The sequence below is a fragment of the Heptranchias perlo genome, chromosome 9 (genome assembly GCF_035084215.1).
Source record: "Heptranchias perlo isolate sHepPer1 chromosome 9, sHepPer1.hap1, whole genome shotgun sequence".
Taxonomy (NCBI): domain Eukaryota; kingdom Metazoa; phylum Chordata; class Chondrichthyes; order Hexanchiformes; family Hexanchidae; genus Heptranchias; species Heptranchias perlo.
Window position 1 is genome coordinate 11,903,905 of NC_090333.1, and position 26,446 is coordinate 11,930,350.

The window sequence follows — 26,446 nt, forward strand, 5'->3', positions numbered from 1 at the left end:
TATCATTCAGTTGTTTTCCTTTCCCAAACCAAGCTTTTCCGCTTTTGAGCAATTGCTACCCAAATAAGATGCAAATTGGACAATGGGTTTTAGACCTGATGGTATGTCACAGCATTGTAAGAGAGCAAAAGATACTGATTGAAATTTAGCTGGACAATGATGTAAACTTCTGACCTATATAGGTGACAAGTTCTCTTTCGTTGCAAGCATTCAACTTGTTTGCTTGGTAATCAGATCTGAACTACTCTCGGGCCGAGTTGACTGACTAGAGCCTGCAGAGACTCAGTACAGTACAAAGCCACACAATGGGCTTATTGCCTCTTTCCCAAGCCGCTTCACAGGAGAGTAATCAGACAAAAATTGACACCCAGCCAAAGGAGGAGACATTAGGACAAGTGACCAAACGTTTGGTCAAAGAGGTAGGTTTTAAGCAGCATCTTAAAGGAGGAGAGGGAGGTGAAGAGGCAAAGAGGTTTGGCGAGAGAATTCCAGAGATTAGGGCCTAGAAGCCTGAATGCCTGGCCGCCAGTGGTGGGGCATAAGAAGTGGGAGATGCACACGAGGCCAGGATTGGATGAGCATAGATTTTTTTTGGAGGGTTTCAGAGATAGGGAGGGGCAAGACCATGGAGGGATTTGAATACCAGGATGAGAATTTTAAAATTGGACTGGGAGCCAATGTAGGTCAGCGAGCACAGGGGTGATGGGTGAACGGGACTTGGTGCAAGTCAGGATACGGACAGCAGAGTTTTACATGAGCTCATGTTTGTGGAGCCACAAGCAGGTTTTGGTTTTTGCCATTGGGAATGTTTGTTTCTATTTTTCCACCAGAAATCTTTTTCACAAATGAGTTATTTTGTCAACAGGCTAAAAGAGAACACAAATATACCATGAGCAGCTCGGCATCAAGTTCCCAGACATCAAGCAGAAGGTCAACAGGTTTCACCAGACAACCTGATGAAAATAAGAAAGAGCACACGAGCAATCAGCATCAATACGCACCAAAAGCAGAGAGCAGAGACGGCGATCATGGTCATCGTGGTCCTAATCGGGGATCACCGAGGCTAATAACACATCAGTCGACCTCCTCTATCTCATCAGCGGATCAATCAATGCATCGCCACAGCAAGCACGCCAGACATGGGCTATTTAGCTCTTCACCGAGAGCTGGTACCTCCAGCAGCTCAACGGTTAGGCACCGCAAGACAGTAAATAAACGGCCATCCACAAAGCGTCGCATCAGCATCAGCAAAAGATGTAAAGATGGTAAATGCACCCTTAAGTATACCAAAACAAACTCAACCATTATGCACAGATCTGAGGAGGGCCACAGTACCTGGGCCTCCAGCTCAAAATCATCAGAACAGGTAAAATCTTTCGGTGCAATTTCACTGGCACATTCATCTAACCACAATGCTTCGGGATGTAACAAAGTATTTTTTTAACAATACTCTTTTTTGTTTATTATTATAGGGATCAGCCAATGCAAACATCTTCCAGCTTCGTTTCAAGCCATCTTATGTTAACCTGGTATGATATATTTAAGGACCAACAAATATCTTGTTTGTGTAACCAGTGTGGTTTAATATGGAGAAACATTTCATTTATTAAACCGGTTTTTCCTGCTTGGAACTAATAATTGAGCAGTTCCCATTTTACTTTTCAGCTTGCCTCACTCTCACCCCTGAATCAGAGGGCTGTGGGTCCAAGTCCTACTCATTGGGCTCAATTTTGAAATGGTGGCGGGTTGGCAGCGGGGGGGGGTGAAGGTGCACGTGACAAACCTGAATTTAAAAATTTACCTTTTCTGACGCGATCGCGATGTAATTGATGGTCATTAAAGTTGTTTCTGGGTTTCGCGCCCAGCTGCCAGCCTGACTGACAGGCTGGCTGCTGACAGGAGCTGCAATGCCGAGGGTGGGGGAGGAGAGAAAGAGAGAGTGAGAGAGAGAGAGAGAGACGTCATCCGGCTCTGGAACAGAGAGTGGAGGGCACTGAAGATCGATTGGGGCGGGGGGGGAGAGTGGGAGGTCGGGGTGGGGGGGGGGGGGAGGTCAGGGGGGGGGAAGTGGGAGGTCGGGGGGGCAATCGGAGAGGGAGACATCGAGGGTGGGAGAGGGGGAGATCGGAGAGGGAGACATCGAGGGTGGGAGAGGGGGAGATCGGAGAGGGAGACATCGAAGGTGGGAGAGGGGGAGATTGGAGAGGGAGAACGGTGGGACTTCCGCATCCGCGCAGACACCTGTGGGAAACTCGGAAGTCTGTAAGGGGTTTCTTTTTTTTACTGTTTCTCGGGCTTATAATAGGTCAGCCAGTTATGTTTTCCTGAGCTGCCCTGCCCGCAGTGCGGTTGCGAATCGCTTACCCCTTCCTGATTCTGAGCTGAGGACTTATCGAGTGGTAACAAAGACAGACAAACAGACCAGTGGATTGGTACAAGGAAAAACAATGTTTATTAATAAGAAAACTAAAACTACAAGGTAAACAGTATAACACAGAAGATAAAAGAAATAAATCGCTATGGATGTAATACAGTCTTACACTTATCGGAGTGGAAGAAACGGACACATCGAGGGAAAATTCTAAAATCACAATTTTAGCAATATCCCTTTTAACCCCCCACCCTTAGACCTATGCTAGGTTGTCTTGTGGCGACCAGAAAATTAATGCTCACCGGTGAAACAGATGAAAAGGCCTGGCCTCCTGCTGCTGCCGTCGACATGTGTTTGCGAGGTTTACTGGATGGCCTTCCTTCTTGGTTGCGAGCAGGCAGCAGGACTCCGGCCACCAGGCGAAGAGAAAAAAGAGCGAGAGAGATACTGGGCAGCCCAGTTATACCCTCTTGGTAACAGGTTTTTTTCATACCTCATCAGCTTGCTTCATTGTTTGATTTAAGCACGAAACGTAAGACAAAGGACCCCATCTCTGGCCCATTTACATTAATGGCCAATTCCTGTATTTCTGAGTTCCATAACTGCTTTAAGACAAAGTACCTAATTTCTGGCCCATTTACATAATGGCCGGTTCCTGTATCGATCTGTTCGCTAACTGCTTTACCATTGTTCCGAATGTACCTTGATGGTTCACCTTTTGTCCTGCGATCACTTCCTGCTCGAATTTTGATGTGTTGGCCGGCCATGTTGATAGCTTGCCTCAGGGCTAGAATGCAGCTGCATTGTTTAAAGAAACCTGTCTGAAACACGAAGCCTGCCGAGTTGTTGAGAATGCAATTTCAAATCTGCCGGTCCTCGGCCATGTGTCTGACTGCAGCCATTTTGAGAGACCTTGGATTTTTTAAAACAGTCACACCAGGGTTTCTTTAATAACTCCAATGAATCTTCAGGGTGGGGGGAACATGTGAAATTTTGCGAATCCCTTCAAGTCGGCGGGCTGGGGTTGGCTTCCTCACCCGCTCGAGATTTCCCCGATTTTCACAGCCCCCCTGCCCCCAACATACCCGAAATTTCCTTTGAAAATCAGGGTCATTATCTCAGTTGACACTTTAGTGTAGTGGTCAGGCAGCCGTGCATTGTTGAACATGGTATCATTCGCATGTTAAAACAAAAGCAAGGAAATTATGCTACACCTTTATAAAACACAGGTTAGGTCCCAGCTAGAGTATTGTGTTTAATTCTGGGCATCACACTTTAGGAAGGATGTCAAGGCCTTAGAGAGGGTGCAGAAGAGATTTACTCGAATGGTACTAGGGATGAGGGCCTTCAGTTACGTGGATGGACCGGAGAATCTGGGCTTGTTCTTCTTAGAGCAGAGAAGGTTAAGAAGAGATTTGATTGAGATGTCCAAAATCATGAACAAATTAGGAGAAACTATTTCCAGTGGCAGAAGGGTCGGCAACCAGAGGACACAGAGTTAAGGTGATTGGCAAAAGAACATTTTTTTACGTAGCGAGTTGCTGTGATCTGGATTACATTGCCTGAAAGGGTGGTGGAAGCAGATTTAAGAGTAACTTTTAAAAGGGAATTGGATAAATACTTGTGGGGAAAAAAATTTATAAAGTTATGGGGAAAGAATAGGGTAGTGGGATTAATTGGATAGCTCTTTCCAAGTGCCGGCAAAGGCACGATGGGCCAAATGGCCTCCTCCTGTGCTGTACCTACTATGATACCATGATTTAAGACATGTTAAAACAAGGCCCTGTCTGCCTGTTCAGATGGATGTAAAAGAACACATGGTGCTATATAAAGCATTTGGATGAGCACTTGAAATGCCATAGCATACAAGGCTACGGACCAAATGCTGGAATATGGGATTAGAGTAGACAGGGCTGATGGCCGGCGCGGACACGATGGGCCGAAGGGCCTCTATCTGTGCTGTATAACTCTATGACTCTATGACTCTATAAAGAGGTTGTCCTTCTTGGCCTCTCTGCGATCTTTGACACAGTCAACCATACATTCCTCCTCCAATGCTTTTCCTCCACTGTTCAACTCAATGAGACTGCCCTCCCTTGGTTCCACTTTTACCTATCCAACCAGCAATGGCTTCTCTTCCCAGTCCTGCAACATTACATCTGGAGTCCTCCAAGGATATATCCTTGACCTCCCTCTTCTTCCTCATCCACATGCTGAAAATGGGAACATCAGCTGAAGACATGGGGTCAAGTTCTATGCGTATCATGACTATACCCAGCTGTACCTCTCCACCACCTTTCTCAACCCCTCCATTGCCTCTGTGTTGTCAGACTGCTTTTCTGACATCCAGTCCTGGCTGTTCCGCAATTTCCTCCAGTTAAACATTAAGAAGACAGAAATTATGATCTTCGGCTCCTACAATAAACCCTTTCCACCGATTCCATCCCCCTCCCTGGTGCTGTCTCAGGCTGAACCAGACTGTTCGCAATCTGAGCACCCTAATTCACCCCGAGCTCTGTAAACAGGTTTTCCACTGCACTTCCGACAAAGTAACGCCGACAGAGTTAGGAGCTGGAATTAGTCATTTTCCGGCAGTAATCTAGGCTGACACTTCAGCGCAGTACTGAGGGAGTACCGCATTGTCAGAGGTGCCATCTTTCGGATGAGATGTTAAACCATAGAGGAATACTTGTTCAGGTGAATGTAAAAGATCCCATGCCACTATTTGAAGCAGAAAGTTCTACCAGCATCCTAACCAATATTTATCCTTCAACCAGCACCACCAAAATAGATTAGCTCATCGTTTATCTCATTTCCTGTTTGTGGGACCTTTCTGTGCACAAATTGACCATTGCATTTGCCTACACGACAACAGTGACTACACTTCTAAATCCATAATTCATTGGCTGTGAAATGCTTTGGGATAACCTCAGAACATGAAAGGTGCTTATATATGCAATTCCCCTTCCCACTCCCACTCTGACCTCTCTGTCCTTGGCCTCTTACACTGTTCCAATGAAGCTCAGGGTAAGCTCGAGGAACAGCACCTCATCTTTTGTTTAGGCACTTTACAACCTTCCGGACTCAAAATTGATTTCAATAACTTCAGATCATAACCACTGCTCCCATTTTTTCGGTCAGCTAGTGCTGGTAATGGTTCTGCTGCTGCCATTTACAGCTACTCCTGATCAATCTTTTGTTTCTTAACCTGTCCCATTACCACCCTCCTTGCCTTGCACCATCATCCCTTTTGTCATTTAATCACTCATGCCCTCCACCTTATCAGAGACCTTTCCTTTTGTTCTTTCCTCCCCTCCCCTCCCTCCCTCCCCTTTCCCTGGCTCTGTATTTGCTCAAAAACTTTAACTCTTTTCACATCTTCCAGTTCTGACGAAAGGTCTTCGACCTGAAACGTTAACTCTGTTTCTCTCTCCACAGATGCTGCCTGACCTGCTGAGCTTCTCCAGCATTTTCTGTTTTTATTTCAGATTCCCAGCATCCGCAGTACTTTGCTTTTGATTTTTTATATATGTGCAAGTTATTTTGTAAAGTCCCCACATTTTGTTAATTCGGATGATCTTTGATTTCAGTCACAAAACAAAGGGCGATTAAGCTTCGAGTCATCATCTGAATCCAGTTCGGAGTCCAGAATGAGTTTCTCCAGCTCATCTTCATCTTCATCGCAGCAGGTAAATGCTTAAAAAGATTTGGTAAAGGCTCAGCCAATGACTTATGGGGAATTGCAGCATTCAATGAGGTGTACATATCTCTGGTCTGTGCTGAGTCAAGTGATCTCAGGCAGTTGGCAGCTGTCCTCAATGCCTCTGGGTTAAGGAGGAGAGAAAAAAATTCAGGTGTGTGGAACATCGAGTTACATCGAGTCTACAGCACAGAAACAGGCCATTCGGCCCAACTTGTCTATGCTGGCATTTATGCTCCACACAAGTCTCCTCCCACCTTACTTCATCTCACCCTATCAACATATCCTTCTATTCCTTTCTCCTTCATTTACTTACCCAGCTTCCCCTTAAATGTGTCTATGCTATTCTAATATTAGTAAATAGCAAGTAAGAACAGAAAATGTTGCAAACATTCAGCAGTTCAGGCAGCATCTGTGGAGAGAGAAACAGAGTTAATGTTTCAGGTCGATGACCTTTAACTGTTTCTCTCTCCACAGATGCTGCCTGACCTGCTGAGTATTTCCAGCATTTTCTGCTTTTATTTCAGATTTCCAGCATCCGCAGTATTTTGCTTTTGTATAAGTAAATAGCACCCCATTAAGGTACATTGAAGCACGAACAATCAGAAGTAAATAGCACCTCTTTAAAGTTCAATTATCTCTTGTATACTTGAGCCCTTCTAATCCCCTATAAGTGGTGTGGGGTTACAGTTTGTACTAAGCAACAACTGCAGTAGCAAACATGACTAATATCTTCAATAGTGTTCTACAGTATATAGTGGAGCACTGTCATAGCGCTACCCCGTTATACCGGCCATCGCATATAGCGGGCAAACCGCATTCGTGCCAACGCACCTGCTATAAATGGTGGGGACTGTACCAATATTTAAGGGAGAGATTTCCTCCTTACACTGGATCTTAGAAAATCTTAACCCCAAAAATTACCCCCATGTCACCATTTTCTGAGGCGATTTTCCTCATTGCAGCACCTGGAAAACATTCAGTTCCCAGGTCGCAGCAAACTGGAAAGAGGGGTGAAGACCTGTTACATCCATCTCCAAACCAGCTACACTCTCCTGGGATTTCCTGCGGTTTGCCAAAGTTATGTTGCCGGTCCTGCATCTGGGCTAGAGGCTGGCCCGGTGTTCGATGGTAATGTGGCGGGGCAGATGTTCCCAGCTTCCTGCCTCATTTGCCTCATTGGTCGAACGTCAGGCACCTCAGCAGAGCGGCGCCCGAAGAAACTGAGTATAAGGGTTTGAGCTAGACGATCTGCGGTGGTCCTAGGGCCAGCCCAAATATCGAAGAGGAGTGTAGGAGAATCCAGGGAGAGGTGCTTTCCTCCCTCCCTCTCCCCCAACACCACGAGCCAATTTAAGGCCCCAGTGCCTGTTTCCACACCTAAATCCCGGCACAAGCCCTGCCTGAGGGCCTCGCCTCTCCCTATCTCTGTAATCTCCTCCAGCCCTACAACTCTCTGAGTTCTCTGCACTCCTCCAATCCTGGCCTCTTCTGCATCCCCAATTTTTATCGCTCCACCATTGGCGGCCCTGCCAGCAGCTGCCTAGGCCCTAGGCTCTGGAATTGCCTCCCTAAACCTCTCCTTCTTCCTTTTAAATCACTCCTTAAAACCTACCTCTTTGACCAAGCTTTTGGTCGCCTGTCCTAGTCTCTATGTGAAGCACCTTGGGACATTTTTACAATGTTAAAGATGCTTTATAACTGCAAGTTGTTGTTGTTGTTGATTAAGTCTCAAAGAACAATAGCATAAATCAACTCCATTCAACATTAATATTTCTGAATAACATCGCGTATGTTCTTGATTTCATTTTTCTACCTCCAGTCCTTGTTCCTTGGAGACTCAGTGCCACCAATATTCTCATTGCTAACCCAAGCCATAACAACTGATGGCAAAGGGAAAGGCTACCAGGCAAACGTGTACATGGATAACTCAATGGAGCAGCGAGCAGTGCAACTGTTTGTAGATGAACTTGAAGAAGGAGGCAGCTGGAGAGCTTGTGTTGACGCTGAGATGCCCAATGCACACAGAGCAGTGGTAATGTACAACTGTATTAACACATAGGCTCATCAAAGTCTGTTACATTTCAACATAGCACCTAGATAATGGTGACTAAATAAGTCACAATCCATTTTTATTCCTTAAGAACATAAAAACATAAGAAATAGGAGCAGGAGTAGGCCATACGGCCCCTCGAGCCTGCGCCACCATTCAATAAGATCATGGTTGACCTTCGACCTCAACTCCACTTTCCTGAACAACCCCATATCCCTTGATTCCCTTAGAGTCCAAAACTCTATCGATCTCAGCCTTGAATATATTCAACGGCTGAGCATCCACAGCCCTCTGGGGCAAAGATTTCCAAAGATTTACAACCCTCAATTTCTCCTCTTCTCAGTCTTAAATGGTTCCCCATAGTTCTAGAGTCTTCAGCCAGAGGAGACAGCCTCACAACATCTAACCTGTCAAGCCCTCTCAGTATCTTATATGTTTCAATGAGATCACCTCTCATTTTTCTAAACTCCAGAGAGTATAGGCCCATTCTACTCAATCTCTCCTCATAGGACAACCCTCTCATCCCAGGAATCAATCTAGTGAAGCTTCATTGCACCGGCTCTCAGGCAAGTATATCCTTTCATAGGTAAGGAGACCAAAACTGTACACTGTACTCCAAGTGTGGTCTCACCAAAGCCTTGTACAATAGTAGCAAGACTTCCTTACTCTTGTACTCCAAGCCCCTTGCAATAAAGGCCAACATACCATTTGCCTTCCTAATTGCTTGCTGCACCTGCATGTTAACTTTCTGTGTTTTGTGAACAAGGACACCCAAATCCCTCTGAACACCAACATTTAATAGTTTCTCACCATTTAAAAAAATTCTGTTTTACTATTCTTCCTATCAAAGTGAATAACCTCCCATATTATACTCCACTTGCTACCTTCTTGCCCACTCACTTAATCTGTCTATATCCCTTTTCAGACTCTTTGCATCCTCCTCACAGCTTACTTTCCCACCTAGGTTTGTATCGTCAGCAAATTTGGATACATTATACTCGGTCCCTTCATCTGAGTCATTAATATAGATTATAAATAGCTGAGGCCCAAGCACGGATCCTTGTGGCACTCCACTAGTTACAGCCTGCCAACCTGAAAATGACCCGTTTATTCCTACTCTCTGTTTTCTATCCATTAGCCAATCCTCTATCCATGTTAATATATTATCCCCAACCCCATGAGCCCTCATCTTATGTAACAACCTTTTGTGTGGCACCTTATCGAATGCCTTTTGAAAATCCAAATATACTACTTCCACTGACTCCCCTTTATCTACCCTACTAGTTACATCCTCAAAAATCTGTAATAGGTTTGTCAAACATGATTTCCCTTTCATAAAACCATGTTGACTCTGCCTAATCATATTATGATTGCCTCATTACCATGTCTTTAATAATAGATTCCAGCATTTTCCCAATGTCAGATTAACTGGCCCGTAGTTCCCTGTTTTCTCTCTCCCCCCTTTTCTTGAATAGCAGTGCTCCATTTGCTACCTTCCAATCCACTGGGACCATTCTAGAATCTAAGGAATTTTGGAAGATTACAGCCAATGCATCCACTATCTCTGCAGCCACCTCTTTTAGAAGGCTAGGATGTAGCCATTAGGTCCAGGGGATTTGTGGGCTTTTAGTCCCATTAATTTCTCCAGTACTTTTTCTTTACTAAGGTCTGCTGGATTTTTAGTGTTTAAAATGTTAAGTGTTTGAAATGTTAAAAGGATGCGATAGGGTAGATATGGAGAGATTATTTCCTCTGGTCTTGGGTCAAGAACGAGGAGACATAATCTTAAAATTAGACCAAGACCGGTCAGGAGTGAAATCAGGAAGCACTTTTTCACGCAAAGGTTAGTAGAAATCTAGAACTCGCTTCCCCAAAAGGCTGTGGATGTTGGGACAATTGGAGCTTTCAAGACTGAGATCGCTAGATTTTTACTTAGGTAAGGATATCAATGGATATGGAGCCAAGGCGGGTAAACGGAGTTGAGGTGCGGATCAGCCATGATTTAATTGAATGGCGAGGCAGACCCGAGGGACCGAATGGCCTACTCCTGTTCCTTTATCAGTGCTTGGAGCATCATATTGTAGATACAAAGGGGCTGCTATTCCCGAAATCCAGGGCCAAATAGAGGTAATTTCCCCATAGCCCTGCTGCTGGCACAGTAGCAGTGAGCATGGGTCAGACAATTGGGACAGTAATAGTGTTGTCATATCTCTGGCCCACACTCATATCTAGCCAGGCTCCACACCCCGAGCAGAGCCTCACAAAGTTACCCGAATAAATACAGTTCCTCTTTCATTAGCGTTTTCCTTGTGTTTTGGGCATTACCTTCTTTGCTCACTGAATACTGTAGTGTAGTGGTTATGCTACTAGACTGGTAATCCAGTAAAATGTGAGTACCAATCCCACCATGAGAATTTGAATTTAGTTTTTAAAAAATCTGGAAATAAAAAGCTGGCGTCAGTAAAAAAGTGACCATAAAGCTTTTGGATTGTCGTAAAAACCCAAGTGGTTCGTTAATGGGAAGGAAACCTGCTGTGTGATCTCAGTGAATCCAGTTCCACACCAACGTGGTTGACTCTTTAATCCCCTCTGAAGTGGCCTAACAAGCCATTCTCAGTTGTACAGGGCAACTAGGGCTGGGTAATAAATTCTGGCCTTGCCAGTGATGCCCACATCTTGAGAATCGATTAAAATTTCTGTCCGTTTTTTCCATGAGAACCAAACACCAATAGCTTTGCAATGTAATCAAAAACATAGACAACATATGCATGTTTGCAGCACTCACTGTGGATTGGGCCTACCTCTATGGTTCATAATTCCTCTTTTTTTTTTCCTGAGCTGCTTCATGGATTAGGAAAAAAAACTTATTTTCCCACAGGATAGTGGATGTGGAACAGCCTGTCAGAGGGAGGGGGGTAGGGGCTGGCTGATCCAGGGTCAGTTGGTACATGTAAAAAGGAACTGGATTAATTCCTGATGAAGATGACAATTGAGGGTTAGATTTTAACAGCACTACTGAGAACTTCCTTCTCTTGGAATCTGTTTCTCTATCCCATCGGGAAAAAAATCTAATCTCAATCCTTGCTCAATGCTTTTGAGTTTCGTACTCAGTCCTGCACTCAGTATCCAAGTTAAATACTTGTCCATTTCAACCCTATCTATATCTTTCATTATTTTAAAGACTTGTATTTGAAAAGGAGGATTATAAAAGGATACAGGAAAAGGGCAGGATTACATAGAATTTACAACGCAGTAACAAGCCATTCGGCACAACAGGTCCACGCCGGTGTTTATGCTCCACACAAGCCTCCTCCCATCCGACTTCATCTAACCCTATCAGCATATCCTTCTATTCCTTTCTCCCTCATGTACTTAACTAGCTTCCCCTTAAATGCATCTATGCTAATCACCTCAACCAGTCCACGTGGTAGCAAGTTCCACAATCTCACCACACTCTGAGTAAAGAAGTTTCTCCTGAATTGCTTATTGGATTTATTAGTGACTCTCTTATATTTATGACCCCTAGTTTTGAGCTCCCCCACAAGTGCAAACATCTTCTCTACCTCTATCCTATCAAGCCCTTTCATAATTTTAAAGACCTCTATTAGGTCAGCCCTCAGCTTTCTCTTTTCTAGAGAAAAGAGTCCCAGCCTGTTAAATCTTTCCTGATAGGTATAACCTTTCAGTTCTGGTAGCAACCTTATAAATCTTTTTGCACCTTCTCCAGTGCCTCTATATCCTTTTTGTAATATGGAGACCAGAACTGTCCACAGTATAGTTCCAGTTGAAGAGCACAGACACGATCAGCCAAATAGACTCCTTTCCATCATTTCTGATTTCATGACCATGTCTCCCCTTGCTCCAGGGAAATAAATTGACATTTGAGTCTATCTTCATAACTTAGTCCCCTACGGTTAGGATATTGCTGTCCTCCGAATCGTTCCTCATCCATCGATATCCTTTCTTTGAGGTAGGATAATCAACACTGCACCTCAATAAGGGATATAGATGCATTAGAAAGAGTTCATAGTTCAGAGGATGGTCTTAAGGCTTATTATTGTACAATCTTATTATACAGACTAGGTGAACCTGCTATAGGCAATGATTATACAGACAGAACAAAGCAGTAATGACTTCTTTCAGGCTTCTTGAAAACAACAACAAAATTCATCTTCACCAGAAGAATTAGCTTGGAATTGTCAGAATGGCTCAGTTGGTGGTATGCCTGCTTCTACACCAAAGGGCTATGGGTTTAAGCCCCCACTGCAGGACCTGAGTACATTGTCTAAACTGACACTCCAGTAGGGTACAGAGGGAGTGCTGCACTGTTACAGGTGCTAGTCTTCAGATGAGGTTTTGAGCTGAGGGCCACATCAGCCTCTTCAGATTGGCATTAAAGATCCCACGGCACTATTTGAAGAAGAGTTGGGAGTTCTCCTTCTAACATTCTTCCCTGAATCAATACCATCGAGGACAGATCAACTGCACATTCATCTAATGAATGTTCGTTGGATCTTGGATCTGCTGTGTACTAAGCCACTGTACTTCAAAGTAATGTTTAGTGCACAAGAAATACAAATGAGATATTTCTGAGAGATGTGTTGGGGTGCTACATAAAGAAAAGACCTTCTGTTGATAATTTTGCCATGTCCTAAGAATGGAAATAACATTTTTCTTCCCATGTATAAAATTTCAGGCAGTATTGAAATGGGGCAAAGATTGCCGAGACTACAAGATTGCAGCAAAAGCAACTACTGGTCATTTTGAGCATCATCCTGCCTTACTGATCAAAGCACAGTGGGACAAGATACCTCAATCCCTAAAAGAAACTGTAGAAATGTAGGAACCCTTCTAATGAACTAACATCTTTCACTGTATTATTGTGCATTCAGAGCAACGTGTGGAAAATTAACTCCCATTACTTTTGTTACAGGATGGCTGACGAGCTAGCAAGCTTTGCCTTCATGTTAGAATTCTCTGAAAGGCATCAGAAAAGTCCTTCTCATCAGCTTTGGGTGATTGCAGCTGCAACATCTCAACGAACGCTCGACGTTGTGGTTAAAACTCCATGGGTATTTCTCATTTCACTAACATTTCCTCCCCAAATTTTCTCCCTTCATCTCCTGGAGGCACTTAGTCCTTGTTAGGGTTTGGTTCCACAGGTGCTGGACACCATCCAGTACCTCTGCCAAGCAGCCATTCATGACGTGATAGCCTTCTTGTTAGCATTCGACTATGAGGGGGCCGCAGAGCAGAGCTGAGCCCAATCCTGCCTATCAGCCTTGGCTCGGTTGGTAGCACTCTCACCTCTTGAGTCAGAAGGTCGTAGGTTCACGTCCCACTCCAGAGACTTGAGCACTAAATCTAGGCTGACACACACGTGCAATACTGAAGGAGTGCTGCACTGTTGGAGTGGCTGTCTTTCAGATGAGACATTAAACCGCGCCCCGTCTGTGCTCTCAGGTCCTGTGGCACTATTTCAAGGAAGAACAGGGGAGTTCTCCTTGGTGTTCAGGCTAATATTTATCCCTCAACCAATATCACTAAAATAGATTATCTGGTCATTATCACCTTTCTGTTTGTGGAATCTTGCTGTGTGCAAATAGGTTGCCACGTTTCTTACATTACAATAGTGACTACATTTCAAAAGTACTTCCTTGGCTGTAAAGCGGTTTGGGACGTCCTGAGGTTGTGAAAGACCCTATATAAAATGCAAGTCTTTCTACCGGATAAGCTGACTGAGCAAGGCAGGTCTGCATCAACGTTTTCAGTAGGAAGGTTTCCTCCGTGCAATTGCTTTCGAGAAATCGTAAATCCACTCATAAGAACGGATTTAGGATTTCAATGCATCATTGAACAGAAGAGGTCTTCATCCTCGGAGCTTTAAATCGAATCTTTCCTGACGCTGTTTCTTTTCCATGTAGCATATATTCAGTCGCCGAGCCCTTCTCATCCCAGCACCATTACCTTTTGATGTAAGCTCCCCCTCAGTGCAACAAAGAGGATTACACGTCCTTACTGATTTACCTGCCATGATTTCAGTAACATCCACAGGTACATTAATTTGTTTACTCTGCTTTTATGTGCAACATTATTAGATCTCTGAGTGTGCCGAAATGAGGTACATCATGGATCTCTCAGCTGGAATATTGTGTCCAATTCTGGGCACCGCACTTTAGGAAGGATGTCAAGACCTTAGAGAGGGTGCAGAGGAGATTTACTGGAACGGTATCAGGGATGAGGGACTTCAGTTATGTGGAGAGACTGGAGAAGCTGGGATTGTTCTCCTTAGGGCTGAGAAGCTTAAGGGGAGATTTAATAGAGGTGTTCAAAACTATGAGGGGTTTTGATAGAGTGGATAAGGAGAAACTGCTTCCACTGGCAGAAGGGTCGATAACCAGAGCGCACAGCTTTAAGATAATTGGCAAAAGGACCTGAGGGGGAGGAGGAGTCATTTTTTGTGCAGTGAGTTGGAATGCACTGCCTGAAAGGGTGGTGGAAGCAGATTCAATAGTAACTTCCAAAAGGGAATTCTACTTCGCCATGCAAATTTTTGCTTTTTATGAGGAAAGAGCAGAGTGAGTGGGACTAATTGGATAACTCTTTCAAAGAGCCCGCACGGGCACGTTGGGCCAAATGGCCTCCTTCTGTGCTCTATGATTCTATCTCATATTTCACGCACATTTTAAACTAACACTGAACAGCATCTGTTATAGGAGCTGCTATTACGTGATAGCGTACTGCGGTGTTGTTATTAACTAATTTTGGCTTTGATGTTCGAAGGTGTTCGGCCTTGGGGCCGAATTCCCTCGGAGTCATTATGCCGAGACCGTGTCCTCCGGCACTGACCCCACCGGAATTTGCTGGGGTACAAGTACCAGTACGGACACCTCTTTGACGCCCGGCTGTCCCGCGCGACCAGAAACTTCAGTGTCCGCCCGCCACTGGGAGGAGGGATGCTATGCCCTCCCTCCACCTTAGTCATGTTTCCCTCACCTCCTGTGTAAGGGAGACTATCTGTAAAAAATTTAAAACAAAATGTACCTACTTTCTTTCAATGGTTCAGGGCACTTCCAGCCAGTGGGGCCCACATTCGGAGGCCGAAGGGCCTCACCTCATCTCACCGGGTGTACCGGCCTCCAATGATATGCCGGGTCCCGACCGATTCACTGTGGCAGGAACTCCGGTGCAGTGAGTCCCCACCCCTCGGCTACGTCTCCCTGACGATATTTGCCTTGTAAGTGGTGGCTGGAGGTCCCATTCCCTCACAAGGTAAATCGGAGAGTCCTGTAAACGCCTGAGACATGGCACAACTGGGGCTCTGCCATTTTCCAGGGTGGTTCCGACAATCTCCCGGGGGAGTTACGGCGGGCGACCACTAGAACTCTTAAGGAACTTCCCCCCCCCCCACTTTTATCTACCAATAGCCAATCATACTCAATAGTAAGGCGGTCCCACTGATCTGCCTGTGTAATATATGACCGTCAATCTGATTCAGCGATAATGGTTATGAAAAGTTGAGTTTGAACTTCAGACACATCTAAATATTATTTCCAGGTTACATTGAGTTATATTGAGTCTACAGCACAAGAACAGGCCATTCAGCCTAACTGGTCTATGCTGGCATTTATACTCCTCCTCCTTCCTTTCTTCATCTAACCGTATCAGCATATCCTTCTATTCCTTTTTCCTTCATGTGCTTATCAAGCCTCCCCTTAAATGTATCTGCGCTAGACCCCTCAACTACTCCTTGTGGTAGCGCGTTTCACATTCTTACCACTCTCTGAGTAAAGAAGTTTTTCCTGAACTCACTATTGGATTCATTAGTGACTATCCAAATTGATGACTTTTAGTTTTGGACTCCCCCACAAGCGGAAACGTTTTCTTTACATCTAACAAACCCTTTCATTATCTTAAACCCCTCTATTAGGTCACCCCTCAGCTTTCTCTTTTCGAGAGAAAAGAGCCCCAGCCTGTTTTGTCTTTCCTGATAAGTATATCATCTCAGTTCTGGTATCATCCTTATGAATCATTTTTGCACCTTCTCCAATGCCTCTATATCCTTTTTATAATATGGAGACCAGAACTGTGCCCAGTACTCCAAGTGTAGTCTAACCAAGGTTCTATACAAGTTTAACATAACTTCTCTGCTTTTCAATTCTGTCCTTCCAGAAATGAACCCCAGTGCTTGGTTTGCCTTTTTTACCGCCTTATTAACCTGCGTCGCTACATTTAGTGATTTGTGTATCTGTACCCCTTGATTCCGTTGCTCTCTACCCCATTTAGACTCTTATTATCCAAGCAATATCCTTATTCTTCCTACCAAAATGCACCACCTCACACTTATCTACATTTGGGTACGGTAGCATTGTGGTTATGTTACTGGACTAGTAATCCAGAGGCCTAGACTAATAATCCTGCCATAGCAGCTGGAGAATCTAAATTCAATTAATTAAATTTTAAAAATCTGGAATTAAAAAAACTAGTATCAGTAATGGTGGCCATGAAACTACCGGATTGTCGTAAAAACCCATCTGATTCACTAATGCCCTTTCGGGAAGGAAAACTGCTGTCCTTACCCAGTCTGGCCTATATGTGACTCCAGACCCACAGCAATGTGGTTGATTCTTAATCGCTCTCTGAAATGGCCTAGCAAGCCACTCAGTTGTCACCACCACCTTCTCAAGGGCAATTAGGGATGGGCAATAAATGCTGGTCTTGCCAGCGACACCCAGATCCCATGAACGAATAAAAAAAATATTGAAATTCATTTGCCAATTATACAACCATTCTGCAAGTTTAACAATGTCTTTTTGTATTTTGTCACATTCTTCCTTTGTATTAACTATATCCCCCAATTTAGCGTTGTTCACAAATTTTGAAATTGTACTTCCGATTCCCGAATCCAAATCATTAATGTAAATGGTGAACAACAGTGGTCCCAGAGCCGATCCCTATGGAACACCACTTCCCATCTTTTGACAGTTTGAGTACCCTTAACCTCTACTCTCTGTTTTCTATTTTGTAGTCAGCTTATTATCCATTCTGCTACCTATCCCCTGACTCCACATGCTCTGACCTCAGTCATAAGAACATAAGAAATAGAAGCAGGAGTAGGCCATACGGCCCCTCGAGCCTGCTCTGCCATTCAATAAGATCGTGGCTGATCTTCGACCTCAACTCCATTTTCCCACCCGATCCCCATGTCTTTTGATTCCCCTAGAGTCCAAAAATCTATCAATCTCAGCCTTGAATATGTTCAATGACTCAGCATCCACAGCCCTCTGGGATAGAGAATTCCAAAGGTGGGTCATGGTTCTTCAACGTTGTACCTTATCAAAGGCCTTTTGAAAACCCAAATATATTACATCTACGACATTGCCCTTGTCTACTCTTTCTGTTATTTCTTCAAAGAATTCAATAAGGTTGGTCAAGCATGACTTTCCCTTCTTAAATCCATGCTGATTACTCTTTATTATATTTTTATTTTCTATATGTTATTTTGTTATATCGTCGAATAAAAATACCATTATCCTTCCTACCACCAACGTTAAGGTAACTGGTCTATAGTTCCCTGGACTTGTTCTATCTCCCTTTTTAAATGTAGAAATAACATTAGCTGTCCGCCAGTCCTCTGGCACTATTCCCTTTTCTAATGAATTTTTATATGTATGTAATAGTGCCTTTGCTATCTCTTCCCTAACTTCTTTTAATATGGGCAGGTGCAATCCATCTGGACCAGAGTTTTATCCTCCCTAAGTTTGATTAGTTTATCAATTTTGTCACATTCTTCCTTTATTAACTACACCCTCCAATTTAGCGTTGTTCACAAATTTTGAAATTGTACTTCCGATTCCCGAGTCCAAATCATTAATGTAAATGGTGAACAACAGTGGTCCCAGCGCCGATCCCTATGGAACACCACTTCCCACATTTTGGCAGTCTGAGTAGTTACCCATTAGATTAGTTTATCAATTATCTCCCCCCTTTCTATCTTAAATGTCTTCATACCTTTTTTGATCTCCTCTTCTAATGTCATGCCCACCTTGTTAGTCTCCCTGGTAAATATTGAGGCAAAGAAACTATTCAATATTTCTGCCATTTCGCTGTCATTAACTATGAGTTTATCTTGTGCATCCCTCAGTGGCCCTATCCCTATCCTGATTTTTCTTTTCTTATTTATTTGTCTGTAGAATACTTTACTATTTCTTTTTATATTCCTTGATAATTTAATTTCCTCTTTGCTTTCCTAATTGCTTTTTTTTTACATTCTTCCGAACCAAATTGACAAAGGTAGCTGGAAGGATGAGTTCTTGAATGCATTCGAGATACTTTCCAAGAACAATACATCATGGAACCAACCAGGGAACAGGCTATTTTAGATCTTGTCTTGAGTAATGAGGCAGGGTTAATTAGTAATCTCTGGGGAAGAGTGATCATAATATGATAGAATTTCACATTGAGTTTGAAAGTGACATACTTAAGTCCAAAATTAGAGTCTTAAACTTAAATAAAGCCAATTACATAGGTATGAGGAGCAAGTTGGCTAAGGTAGATTGGGAAATTAGATTAAAAGGTATGACGATAGATAAGCAATGGCAAACATTTAAAGAAATATTTCAAAATTGTCAATGAACATACATTCCATTGAGAAATAAAAATTCCATGGGAAAAGTAATCCATCCGTGGCTGACTAAAGAAGTTAAAGAAAGTGTTAGATTGAAAGAAGAGGCTTATAATGTTGCCAAGAATAGTAAGTCTAAGGATTGGGAGAGTTTTAGAAACCGCAAAGGATGACCAAAAAATTGATAAATATGGAGAAAATAGAATATGAAAGTAAACTTGCAAGAAATATAAAAACAGATTGCATGAGCTTTTACAAGTATATAAAAAAGGAAGAGAGTAGCAAAAGTCAACATGGGTCCCTTCGAGGCTGAGACAGGAGAAATTATAATGGGGAGTACGGAAATGGCAGAGACATTAAACAAATATTTTGTATCTGTCTTCACAGTAGAAGACACAAAAAACATACCAGTAATAGTGGGGGACCAAGGGTCCAGCGAGAGTGAGGAACTTAAAGTAATTAATACTAGTAAAGAAAACATACTAAAGAAATTAATGGCATTAAAAGCCAACAAATCCCCTGGACCTAATGGTCTATATCCTAGGGTTCTAAAAGAGGTGGCTGCAGAGATAGTGGATACATTGGTTGTGATCTTCCAAAATTCCCAAGATTCTAGAGCAGTCCCAATGGATTGGAAGGTAGCAAATGTAACACTGCTATTCAAGAAAAGAGGGAGAAAGAAAACAGGGAACTACAGACCAGTTAACCTGACATTAGTCGTCGGGAAAATGCTGAAATCCATTATTATGGAAGTTGTACAGGGCACTTAGAAAATCATAACATGTTTAAGCAGTCAGTGTGGTTTTATGAAAGGGAAATCGTATTTGACAAATCTATTAGAGTTTTTTGAGGATGTAACTAGCAGGGTGGATAAAGGGGAACCAGTGGATGTAGTATATTTGGTTTTTCAAAAGGCATTCGATAAGGTGCCACATAGAAAGTTGTTATGCAAGATAAGGGCTCATGGGGTTGGGGGTAATATATTAGCATGGATAGAGGATTGGTTAACAGACAGAAAACAGAGAATGGGGATAAATGGGTCATTTTCGGGATGGCAGGCTGTAACTAGTGGGGTGCCTCAAGGATCGGTGCTTAGGCCTCAGCTATATCAATGACTTAGATGAAGGGACCAAGTGTAACGTATCCAAGTTTGCTGACGATACAAAGCTAAGTGGGAAAGTAAGCTGTGAGGAGGATGCAAAGAATCTGCAAAGAGATATTGACAGGTTGAATGAGAGGGCAAAAAGGTGGCAGATGGAGTATAAAGTGGGAAAATGTGAGGTTATTCACTTTGGTAGGATGAATAGAAAAACAGTATTTTTTAAATGATGAGAAACTATTAAATGTTGGTGTCCAGAAGGATTTAGATGTCCTTGTACATGAAACAGAGAAAGATAATATGCAGTTACAGCAAGCAATTAGGAAGGAAAATGGTATGTTGGCCTTTACTGCAAAGCAGTTAGAGTAAGGTAGTCTTGCTGCAATTGTACAGGGCTTTGGTGAGACTACACCCAGAGTACCGTGTGCAGTTTTGGTCTCCTTACCTATGGAAGGATATACTTGTCTTAGAGGTGGTGCAACGAAGGTTCACTAGATTGATTCCTGGGATAAGAGGGTTGTCTTATGAGGAGAGATTGAATAGATTGGGCCTATACTCTCTGTACTTTAGAAGAATGAGAGATGATCTCATTGAAACATATAAGATTCTAAGAGGACTTGACAGAGTAGGTGCTGAGAGGATGTTTCCCCTGGCTGGAGAGTCTAGAACTAGGGGCACAGTCTCAGGATAAGAGGTCGGACATTTAAGACTAAGATGAGGAGGAATTTCTTCAGTTAGAGGGTTGTAAATCTTTGGAATTCTCTACCCCAGATGGCTATGGATTCTCCGTCATTGAGTGTATGCAAGACTGAGATCGATAGATTTTTGGACTGTAAAGGAATCAAGGGATATGGGGATCGAGCGGGAAAGTGGAGTTGAGGTTGAAGATCAGCCATGATCTTATTGAATGGCAGAGCCGGCTGAAAGGGCTGTATGGCCTACTTCTGCTCCTATTTCTTGTGTTCTTAACCTCTTCTTATTCCCTTATGTCATCCTTTCCTTTACTGTCTATGTACTTAAGAGTAGCCTTTTTTTTGTTTGAATTTTACCCTTGACTCTTTATTTATCCATGGCATTTCATTATTGGCTACTTTGTTCTTGTTTTTTAGAGGAATATATTTCTCCTGAACTCTATTGATCACCGTTTTAACTATTTCCCACAGCTGTTTTATCTCTTTACCTGTCAAAATTTGCTTCCAGTTTACCTTCCCTAGCTCTATTCTCATCCCCTCAAAATTATCTTTTTTCCAATCTATTACTTTGGTCTTTGTCTTACTTATGTCTTTCTCAATCATTATTTTAAACCTTATTATGTTATGATCGCTATTGCCTTGATGTTCCCCGACGCTTACTTCTTTTATCTGCCCGGTTCATTTCTCCTTTCTTACCCAGTATGTGAGAAGCCCAAGAGTGATTCCACTCTTGGGCTTCTCACATACTGGGTAAGAAACGAGTCATGTACACACTGTAAAAACTCAATTCCCTTTTCTCCTTTCCCTACCTCTTCTTGCTAGTTTATTTGGGGTAGTTGAAATCTCCCATGATTATTATTCGATGTTTTTTACTCATTTCATAGAATTACATAGAATGTGTAGCACAGAAACATGCCATTGGGCCCAACTGGTCTATGCTGGTCTTTATGCTGAAAACGAGCTGATCTCAGCTGAGGTGGTAATTGGGGCAGTTACAATTGGCCTCAGTACCCCTCGGCCAGGGTTCCTGCTCCTGGTTGCTCTCCCACGACCCCTGCTGGAAAGTGTGTGTGTGGGTGATGGGCGAGAACAAATTTGGGCTCAGCTGTCTTGTCCCCTACGATTCAATAGCTGGGCAACACAAACTGACGAGGCTTATACAAGAACTGCCAGCAGTTAGGAAGGCGAATGGTACGTTGGCCTTCGTTGCAAGAGGATTTGAGTACAGGAGCAGGGATGTCTTACTGCAGTTATCCAGGGCCTTGGTGAGACCACATCTGGAATATTGTGTGCAGTTTTGATCTCCTTATCTGAGGAAGGATGTCCTTGCCATGGAGGGAGTGCAACAAAGTTTTACCAGACTGATTCCTGGGATGGCAGGACTGACGTATGAGGAGAGATTGGGTCGACTAGGCCTATATTCACTTGAGTTTAGAAGAATGAGAGGTGATCTCATCGAAACATATAAAATTCTAACAGGACTAGACAAGCTAGATGCAGGGAGGATGTTCCCAATGGCTAGGGAGTACAGAACCAAGAGTCACAGTCTCAGGATACAGGGTATGCCATTTAGAACCGAGATGAGGAGAAATTTCTTCACTCAGAGGGTGGTGAACCTGTGGAATTCTCTACCACAGAAGGCAGTGGAGGCCAAATCATTAGATGTATTCAAGAAGGAGATAGATATATTTCTTAATGCTAAAGGGACCAAGGGATATGGGGGAAAAGCAGGAACAGGGTACTGAGTTAGACGATCAGCCATGATCATTTTGAATGGCGAAGCAGGCCTGAAGGGCCGAATGACCTACTCTTGCTCCTATTTTCTATGTTTCTATGTTTCTATTGAATGAGGTACCAGAAGTGTTCGTGAAACTCTACCTCAGCAAGGAGTCAATATTTTAGGAGGGAGTGGAGAAAATGGGCAAAAAAAATGTTTGGCATCACATGATGATGATTTGTTTTATTTTGCCCTCGGGATGTGGGTGACATTGGAACGGCCACATTTACTGCTCATCAGTAGTTGCCCTGAGAAGTTGATGGTGGGCCTTCTCCTAGAACAGCTGCAGTCCTTGTGCTGAAGGTGCTCCCATTGGAGACGTTAGGTAGGGAATTCCAGGATATTGACCCAGTAACGATGATATATGTTCAAGTCAGGATGGTGTGTGACTCGAAGGGGAACTTGTCGGTGATGGTGGTGCCATGACATTGTTGATCTTGTCTTTCGCGATGGTAGAGGTCGTAGGGGAGGGAGGTGCTGTAGAAGTAACCTTGGTGAGTTGGTGCAGTGCATCCTGCAGGCAGTACACACTGCAGCCATATTCGGGCCTCATCTTAACACCGGGTCATTAATTAATCGGTAGTTAATTATGGAGATATGTGCTAACTATTATAAAATATTTTTTCCAGCTGAGTGCACAGTTGTGCAAAACAAATTCACCCCATTTAGTGAGAACAGTTTTGAGTACCAAATGCCTGAAGACTGTGCCCACGTATTGGTCCAAGACTGTACACCTGAACTGAAGTTCATAGTACTGATAAGACACAGTGCAGAATCGCTGTCTGTGGAGCTGAGTCTGCCTTTCAGGTAAGAAACACCAACATGTTCAGCACATGAGAAGTATTCGACAGGGTCGCACTTTTGGTAACGTGCTGTCTTTTTTTTGGGGGGGGAAAGTGAAATAGAAATCAATTCTACAACGATAGGAAACCTCCAACTGTTCATCAACGGAAGCAAGACGTCATTGGCAAGCCTTCCATTTACAGATCCAAGTACGTAACTTCACTTCTTCAATATAAAGAATACATATATTGAGAGTCGTCTTCTCACACAAGCCCTGGAAGTGGTGCAAAGAAGGGTTGTAAGGTTGATCCCTAACTCTAACTGAGTTACAAGTAAAGCTTAGAAATATATTAAGTGGAATAGAAACAGTCAATACTGAGCACTATGTCAATGGCAGACGAATACAGGACAAGAGGAGAAATGTATAAACTGCTGAAGGGCAAGTTCAGAGAGGTTCTCAGCTAAAGGACCGCAGGCCATAATCCTCTCGTTGGATCGCCTGGGTGCAGCGCATAGAGGGAAATCGGACAGGAAGGATTGCTCGCTGTATAAGAGAGGACACCCAATTTTCAGTCCATTTAAATGAATGGGTGGAAATCAGGGTAAGGTGCTTCCTTATGGGCCTGCGATCCACCCAGCCAGGTCTTCCTCCATCATCTGTGCCCAGACAATCCAATATACCCAAGGCCCAATCACAGGAAAAACTGCCCCAGTGAGTCCCTGGCTGAAGAGTAAGATTGTGACTAAAGTCACCTTTAACACCATTCCCCCACAAGCAGTTACAATGATTATTGGCTCTCTTTAAGTGGGATTTAGGTTAAAAGTGTGGGCTGAGGGCTGCTCTGATGGTTAAGGCAATGAGTAGCTCATCCCTGTAGATCAGGAAGGTCCCCATTCTGTGCCCACATGTGAGGAATGGCCACTCGGCCAAGGTACTTCAGGGCACCTGGATTCCCAAGAGCCATTCTCTGGCTTTAGATAGGGGGAGTGAGAGGTGAGGTGGAATATGACCTCTTATAGCTTCAAAGATAAATGGGGGCAATTTTAGTTCCCCCCTGCTGGGCTTCATGGCTATGGGTCATTCAGTCACAGAGCTCAGTGTCTTGAAGTTCCCCGACTGCAGTCCCATCACGCAAAGCTCTGCACTGGGAGTGCAAACTGGTAGAATTTACCTCATGGTAATTTGATAATTAGCCACTGTGCTATTATTCATTGAATAATTAAACGTGTATTTTTCTGAACAGATTCGAAATCAGAATTGGCTTTCGGTTTTGAAATGCGTTTGTTGTGAATTCCAGTAACGGTATTCAGTGTCCACTTTGCACTGCAAAACATCAAACTTATTTTGAATCAAACTCTCTCCTACAAATTCAGAGCTTGTAATTCTTTGTCTCCATCTGGTAGCAGCTTCTGAAAACCTCACACGTTCTTCTAGGTCAGACAGACTTGAGTCTGATTCTGTTTAACGGTGACCTTTTTACTGTTACAGGATCCTTGACCATTGAGAGAAGTGACAATGGGCTGATGATAAAAGCACCTCAAGTCGGCCTTGAAAAGCTCTACTTTGATGGCAAAGCAATCAAGGTGCTTAATATTTTATGTTTCTTATCTTGTTTTTGCAATTTTTAAATATTTTAGTTCATGCTTTTTTGGGGGATCGTTTTTGTGCTGGTCAGAGTGAGGGACTGTAACCTTATTGGTTTCAATGTACGAAGCATGGAGATAGTAACGGCCAGGTCTCATTTACATCCCTCCGGCCAGCTGGCCACCCAAAACGGATGCAGTTAAAACTGAGGATGGCGACCTTCTAGATGATCAAGGAAATCAAAAAGTACAATTCAGAATAATATAGAACCCTGACGATCTTGTAAAATTGGTTCAAGAATTAAGAGCCCAGACTAAAAAGCAGAAAGGTGAGGAGGATAAGGTCTCATTTACATCCCTTCGGCTGCTGGCCGGCTGAGGGCAAGCAAAGATCAGGTGGCCCAGACCTCTCCCACTGCTCACCGGCACTCAGGTACCTCGTGGAGGGGTTCGGCAGGGTCTCGCGGGTGGGAAAAGAGAGGAGCGGAGTGAGGCCGGGGCAGTAGAGGCCCAGACGTTCCTGCTCTTCCTGGTCTCACCAAAGTATGTTTAGAGCTTACCTTATAGGGGCCCCTCTTCTTCCCCGACACGTTGAACAGGGTTGGGGCCCACGGTGGGCTCAGTACACCGTTAAAATGCCGTAGGAGTCTTATTACTGCACTCCAGAGACTTCAGCACATAATCCAGGTTGACACTTCACTACAGTACTGAGGGAGTGCTGCACAGGCGGAGGTGCTGTATTTTGGATGCGGCATTAAACCGAGGCCCCATCTGCCCTCTCAGGTGGATGTAAAAGATTCCATGGAACTATTCAAGGAAGAGCAGGGGAGTTCCCCCTGTGTCCTGGCCAACATTTATCCCTCAACCAACATCACTGGTCATTATCACATTACTGTTTGTGGGACCTTACTGTGCGCAAATTGGCTTCCACATTTCCTACATTACAACAGTGACCACACTTCAAAAGTGCTTTGGGACGTCCTGAGGTTGCGAAAGGTGTTATGTAATTGCAAGTTCTTTCTTGCATTCTTTCTTGCATTCTTTCTTCTTTCTTGCATTCTTTCTTGCTTTCTTTCCTTCCTTCCATCACAGGACCCCGATAGGCTGATGTTAATGAGGTTTCCGTTTGAGTCAGGTCGGACACCTCAGCCGCCCACAAGATCAGCCGAGGTTAAACCTGCTGCGGAGTGGGAATGGAGCAGCAAGTAGAACCATTCGATCTTAACTCCCGCTGGGCGGAGGGAGTTAAAATCGCCCCTTTTGTGTCTACGTGACAGCTTGACCGGTTATGAATGGAGGATTATACTACCATTTCATTAAGCTGCTCTTTTTCTTCTGCCTGCCTGATCCAGGTTGCAGTAACACCGTGGATGGCCGGGAGTACGTGTGGTTTGTGCGGGCAAGGTGCCTCCCAGGGGAGGAACGAGTATCAACAACCAAACAGACGCAACACCGAGGAGATTCTCAAATTTGCGAACTCGTGGTTACTGCCAGGGGAAAACTGCAAAGACAGTAATGAAATCCATTTATGTATCCTTTAAGTAGGAATGGCTAATGAAGATTTTAGCATTCTGTAATCTTCCAGATGCCAACATGGCTTAAGTTTCCCAAATACATGCGAGCAGCCCCTTCTCGAATAATTTGGACCGAGGCGTCAGGATGAGGGGCCTGGATAGAGTGTATAGGAAGGACCGGTTTCCCTTAGTAGAGGGGTCAATAACCTGGGGGCATGGATTTAAAGTGATTGGTAAAAGGATTAGAGG

The 26,446-nt window shown here is 43.7% G+C and overlaps 1 protein-coding gene across 1 annotated transcript in view; it reads left to right on the forward strand.

The window, feature by feature from the left end:
* Window positions 1-26,446, forward strand: part of vtg3 (vitellogenin 3, phosvitinless) — a 102,343-nt gene that overhangs the window by 70,273 nt on the left and 5,624 nt on the right. Inside the window, exons 21-31 of the mRNA XM_067989845.1 lie at window positions 866-1,366; window positions 1,473-1,529; window positions 5,962-6,060; window positions 7,894-8,106; window positions 12,821-12,963; window positions 13,058-13,196; window positions 14,049-14,178; window positions 22,946-23,123; window positions 23,214-23,308; window positions 24,589-24,683; window positions 26,036-26,195. Coding sequence (XP_067845946.1) covers window positions 866-1,366; window positions 1,473-1,529; window positions 5,962-6,060; window positions 7,894-8,106; window positions 12,821-12,963; window positions 13,058-13,196; window positions 14,049-14,178; window positions 22,946-23,123; window positions 23,214-23,308; window positions 24,589-24,683; window positions 26,036-26,195 — 1,810 coding nt within the window. The remainder of the gene's footprint in view (window positions 1-865; window positions 1,367-1,472; window positions 1,530-5,961; window positions 6,061-7,893; window positions 8,107-12,820; window positions 12,964-13,057; window positions 13,197-14,048; window positions 14,179-22,945; window positions 23,124-23,213; window positions 23,309-24,588; window positions 24,684-26,035; window positions 26,196-26,446) is intronic.